General features: G+C 44.2%; 1 protein-coding gene across 7 annotated transcripts in view; it reads left to right on the top strand.

Annotated features, from left to right (window-relative positions):
- Positions 1–2,565, top strand: part of ETS1 (ETS proto-oncogene 1, transcription factor) — a 132,641-nt gene extending 130,076 nt beyond the window's left edge. For all 7 annotated transcript variants that reach the window (XM_047753595.1, XM_047753601.1, XM_047753594.1 and 4 more), the window contains one exon: positions 1,241–2,565. In XM_047753595.1, the coding sequence (XP_047609551.1) occupies positions 1,241–1,456 (216 nt within the window). In that variant the 3' untranslated portion in view covers positions 1,457–2,565. The remainder of the gene's footprint in view (positions 1–1,240) is intronic.
- The last annotated feature ends 3,345 nt before the right edge of the window (positions 2,566–5,910 follow it).

Below are 5,910 nucleotides of genomic sequence, written 5' to 3'. Positions count from 1 at the left end.
CGAATCCCAGCTCTGTTACTGGTGTGACCTCCTCAGAGTCTCATCATTGGGAAAACAGAGATAATCAACCATGCTGCCCATTTATTTCCCAGGAGTAACTGATAGGACACCTGTAAAGTTTCTGGTGCATAGGAGGCTCTTCGTCAATACACGTTGCCTTCTCTGACTTTGCACCCTTCCTGGCCTTGTGACTCCGTGAATATGGAAGGAGTCAGGCCATTCTGGGGGCCTGGGATGATTTGCTCATTCATTTGCCCTTTCATTAACACACACTTACAAGGTGTTTGCTTTGTGCCACGCCCAATTCAGAGGATTAAAAACAAAGATCAAGAGAGACAACCTCTCTAGGAGTTCCCGTCTCGTGGCGCAGCGGAAACGAATCTGACTAGGAACCATGAGGTTGCGGGTTTGATCCCTGGCCTCGCTCAGTGGGTTAAGGATCTGGCGTTGCTGTGAGCTGTGGTGTAGGTCACAGATGTGGCACGGATCCCGCGTTGCTGTGGCTCTGGTGTAGGCCGGTGGCTGCAGCTCCGATTCGACCCCTAGCCTGGGAACCTCCATATGCCACAGGTGCGGCCCTAAAAAGCAAAATAAATAAATAAATAAATGGCAAGGGAAGTCTTCTGCATACTTGAAATTAAAAAAAAAAAGGAGAGAGAGAGTGAGAGGCAACCTCTGTGTCCTGGTATACTTGAGGGGCCCTTGTGCCTGGTACAGAAAAAATGCTTCCTGTTGATGAAAGGCAGGTGTGTTGGCAGCACAGCCATCCATCCCTCACATTGGACTTCATGCTTTCAAAGCAAGGGCATTCTATTCATGATACAGGAAGGGGAGACTCTATAGTGTTGGATTTTTTTTTTTTTTTTAATATTAGAGGCTTTAAGGAGTTAGGATCACTGCGTTTTCAGCAACTTAAAGAATCAAGGAGTTCCCTGGTGGCCCAGTGGTTAAGGATCCAGTGTTGTTACTGCAGTGGCTCGAGTTCAATCCCTGCCTGCCTGGGAACTCCCTTATGCCATGGGTGCAGCCAAAAAAAAAAAAAAAAGAATCAACGTCACTTGGCCATCACTTGGCATCTGGACTTCAGAAGTGATCCGTCAGAAAAGTATCTTCCGTGTACACGAATCTCTGTCTCTGGCACCTTATGGGTCAGCACAAATGGTGTAGGCATATAAACGTATATATATGGATTATCCTATAGATTTTTACCCCCCTCTTCCTTTTTTGTTTTAAATTTCAGGTGGCCAGGAGATGGGGAAAAAGGAAAAACAAACCTAAGATGAATTATGAGAAACTGAGCCGTGGCCTTCGCTACTATTATGACAAAAACATCATCCACAAGACGGCGGGTAAACGCTACGTGTACCGCTTTGTGTGCGACCTGCAGAGCCTCCTGGGCTACACGCCCGAGGAGCTCCATGCCATGCTGGACGTCAAGCCCGATGCCGATGAGTGATGGACACCCTGGGGCTGGGGAAACTCTCCTGAGGCATTTTAAAGAACAACCACGTCGGTCGGACTCTTAATTTTTAATTGTTATTCTATTTTTAATTTTTCCAGAGCTCGTTTTTTTTACATTCAGGGGTGGGAGCTAAGTGAGCTGCAGCTATAATCAATTGTGCGCTGTCGGAAGAGGAGGGCCAGGACTCGTGGGGCGGGTGGGACAAGAAATTCTTGAGCAAGAAGGGCCTTCTTACAAGCTTGAAGAATCTGGCTTAAGGGAGGAAGAGACAAATGTGTCCCATCATTTAAAAAAAAAAATATTCCATGAAAAAAGAAAAGTGTTTTGAGTCATGGACCTATTAGCAAAAGAAATCGATGCACCAGGGGCTAGGAGACCAATAAAAGGCAATTCGTTTGCTTTTGTTTTCAGGTCTGGGAGGGCAAAAAAGTGGGAGGTGGGATCAAATCTTTTGTTTGGGGGATGCACTAAAAACCAAGGACTATTTACCTTTTATTCTCTTTCGAAACAAAGATGGACTTCCATGTAGTGGGGCCAAAACTGTTTTCGTGTTAAAATTTATTCAATTAAATTTTGTGCCAGTATTTTTTTTTTTTTCCTTAAAAATCGTCTTAAGCTCTAAGGTGGTCTCAGTGTTGCGGTATATCATGCAAGTTTGTTTTTATTTGCCGGTTGAGGATTCTGTCACCGTGAAAGGAAACTGTTTATATAGACCCCACTGGAAAGGCAAAGTGCTGTCACTGAGATGGGGGACCCCAAATTCGTGTGACTGATATATGAAGGAAAAATAATGCTGATTTGGGTGCAAGGAAACTGTGCATGGGAATTTCACCTATAATTTTAAACAATTATGATCACACCCCTCTACTTACTTGTCATTCGTGGATCCTCGGGGCTTGGACGTAACGTTGGGCTAAGAAGCATTAAGTCTTGGAACTGAATGTATTTTTTGGACCACACCTGGTTTGGGACCACAGCAAATGTAGGAGCACTGTAGAAGTCATGGAAGGGGGATTGATGGGGAATGATGGACCTGGTTCTGGACTGGTTTTGTACCTGCAACAAATATGACTTGGAATAAAAATCTGTATGCATAGGCATTACCCCTCAGGTATTATGAAATAAGTCCTGAATGCATGTCATTCCAAACTAACACTCTGTCCTTTCTTTTTTATGTCTTATTTTTTTCCCCCAGCATCTCACATGTATTGCTTCCCCTACTCTGTTATTCAGTAGAGAGAAATGTACAGCTTTCTGATGGGTGAGTGAAAGAGTAACTGCAGACATGACATGAGTTGGAGCAGATCTGATAGAGCCATTGAGATGTCCTGGGTTTTAGGAGCAATGGAAATTAAGGGAGCATAGGAATAAAATGTGGCTCGGCTGTCTTGGGGGAGAAGTGCGAGGCTTTCCTTCGAGGAGTTTAAGGCAGCTGAGTCGGATGTCAGGTGAGACTGGGTGCGTGGGCAGCGTGCATAGCGCAGATCCCATTAGGGCCCCGTGCTTGGATCTGCTATCCTGGCACAGGGTGAGGGAAGGTTAGTAATTGCAGAGCAAGGAAGACCAGACTTGAAGGCAGAGGAAATAGAAGGAAAGGAGCTTAAGGGAAGGAATAAGGTGGTGCACGAGATTCAAATTTCTTTTTAGTTCCCCCAGAGTTGAACTATACACATGGTCAACAGAGGCAGTTGTGAATGTTAATCTGAATATGGGGTTCATTCAGGGAGGGGGGGACCAATATCAAACTACTGAGGAAAACTGCCTGGTACAATTAGAATCACCCCCATACCGTACAGGTGCCCGATGACAAGGAGGACAGCAGAGGGATGGCTTTTTGGGCTTCATTGAGCGAGGTGAAGACACATTTAGGACGAGCTTCTCAGGGCTGGCCCTTCTTGGGCCCCAGCTGAGAAACTGGAAGTACTAACTACCTTCTAGCATCTTCAAGAAAGTGGATTGTTTACTCCTCTTGCAGACCCTGAATGATCAGGAACTTAGCTCTGTGATTCATGTGTTTCCTCCTGCCGATATTATCGGAGCATCCACTTGGAAAGCAAAGGCAGAATTTCGCCCAGCTGTGTATTTTGATCTTCTTCCGGATGCAGGTGCCTTAATGAAGCTCTCGAAATATTTTAGGAGCTGCTCAGGGAGTGTTAGGCAGAACTGTTTGGACTACATTGTTTTCTCTTAGATTATGTGATCTTTGTAGGGCACTGGCAAAGACGTGTGCGTGTGTGCGTGTGTGTGGGTGTGTGTGTGTGGTGCATGTGTTTGCAGACATGCAGACCTGCAGCTGAGCTAATCCCGGGGTTTTCTTGTGAAGTCTTTCCACATTTCAGTCATGGCTGAGAGTAGACCCAAAGCCAAGCATCGGTCATTGCTTGCTGTTTGCCATCAGGCATAAAATCACTTTCTCAACTCATCAACCTTTCCTTTTAAATTTATGCTGAGAACTCCCCGTGTCTGAATGTATCTAACTCCTGCAGTAATCCCATAGCAGATAAGATGTAAGCAAGTACCGCCTCGTGCTCTTTCAGCCGCCTGTTTGCTAAGATGCCCTTTCTCTCTCTGTCCACCATTTTCAGTCTTTGTAGACAGCAGATTAATTCAGACAGCTTTGTTGATCTGGCCAGATGCTTGTTCTCTTTCTGTCCGAAGGCCAGAGACCATCCCAGGAAGAGTGGTGGGTGGCTTATACACTGGAAATGTAGCAGAATTGTTGGATTGATGCTTTGAAAAAACACATGTGAGCTTCAGAGGAAGGATGGGCAAATCTGGTTGAGCTGGTGAAACTCACTTTCCTGGAGATGCCTTAACCAACGTTGGTTTGGGCGGTGCGGTTCAGAGGTCACTTTTGTTCCCTCCTGCCTTGCCGGGAGGGACGTCCCTACACAGAGCCCTGGCTTTGTGGCTGTGGGGATTCGAGGTAGCATTCCAAGATCAGATATGCTTTTCCTCACTTTGGAGATGAACACTCTGGGTTTTAGAGCATTAACCTGCCTAATCTTCATGGTGAAAATGACATCTCTATTCTAGTCATGCTGTGCATGTTGCTTTCTCTGTTGGGGTCTATATAAATGTGTTGAACTCTTACCTACATTCCAAAGAAGTTTTGCGGAACCATAAATATATGTATGCATATACATATATAAAATATATATATTAAAATGAAATTATCAGGAATACTGCCTCAGTTATTGAACTTTTTTTAGAATACTTTTTTTTTAAGCTGAGAAGTATAGGGGTGAAAGAGATGTTATATTGTGTTTGACTATTTTCCAACTTGTATTTTCATATAATTTATATTTTTTAAAAGCTGAAAATTTAAACGCAAGATGAAAAAAGGAAAAGCAGGTGCTTTTTAAAAATCAGAACTGAGGTAGCTTAGAGATGTAGCGATATAAGTGTCTATGTGTTGTTTTTTTTTTTTTAAATGCAAAAACATTTCTTATGGGGGAGTTTTTTTGTTTGTTTATTTTAGTAGCTGATGCTGGCACATCATTTTGCTGGAGAGTTTTTTATATACTGTAGCCTGATTTCATATTGTATTTTAAACTGTGTGAGATTAAAAGCAAAGAAATTCATTCATAACGATGTGGGTTTGGCTCCATTCTTTTCTGTCTGGTTCATGTGTGAAAGCAGGACCGATTAACCAACCAGAGACAAGCCCAGGAAGGAATGCGACTCCGTCTTGCTGATCTCACTCGCTCTGGACCGTTCCAGATAAAAGATTTCCTAATAAAGTGAGAACTACAATAGGACTATGTGGAATTGTAATCTCCCATCCCAGTTGCTGAATAGATGGTGTCATCCTTTGTGGAATGTCCCTGGCCTCGTCAGACCTCATTTTGATCATGTCTGGAGGACTAAGAGGCACATGAAGAAAATTTTTAATGACTCAACAGATAAACACTTGATTTCACCTGGGTCAAGTTCCAGGTATTCATACCGGGAGTTGACCATCTTTAGGCCATGCAGAGTGCAGGACCCACCTTCTCCTCCCAAACTCTGACACTAATTTTGCCCTGTGCCCATTTGGACCCATCACATCCATCTCCTTGCCACCCCCCCCCCTCAACTCTTTCATGGGGGCTGAAAATTGGGACTGATGATATCTGTCCGAAACCCCCAAAGCCCTCATCATAAATAAAAACATATTTATAAGTGCCCTGAGGAGGAGGGCGTAGGAACTCATCTTGCGTGGTGCTTTTCTCTTGTTGTTGGAACTGTGGAAGGTGGATGTTTTTCATTAACACCAGCATTTGCAACACGCATCCCAACTCCCAGCTGGAAAGAGAATTTTTGCTGAATTGTTCACAAAGAGCACTCTGTTTTGGAAAATCAGTCTCCTCGGGCCTGGAGCTTTGAGGTTTGCTGAATTCATGTTAAACACTGACTGTGTGGTCCAGTGGTCAGGGAGCAGACTGGCTGCAAGAAGGTCTCCAGGT

This window comes from Phacochoerus africanus, chromosome 11, assembly GCF_016906955.1.
Source record: "Phacochoerus africanus isolate WHEZ1 chromosome 11, ROS_Pafr_v1, whole genome shotgun sequence".
Classification (NCBI taxonomy): domain Eukaryota; kingdom Metazoa; phylum Chordata; class Mammalia; order Artiodactyla; family Suidae; genus Phacochoerus; species Phacochoerus africanus.
The sequence above is the reverse complement of the archived record's forward strand: the minus strand, read 5'-3'. Positions and strand labels throughout refer to the sequence as shown.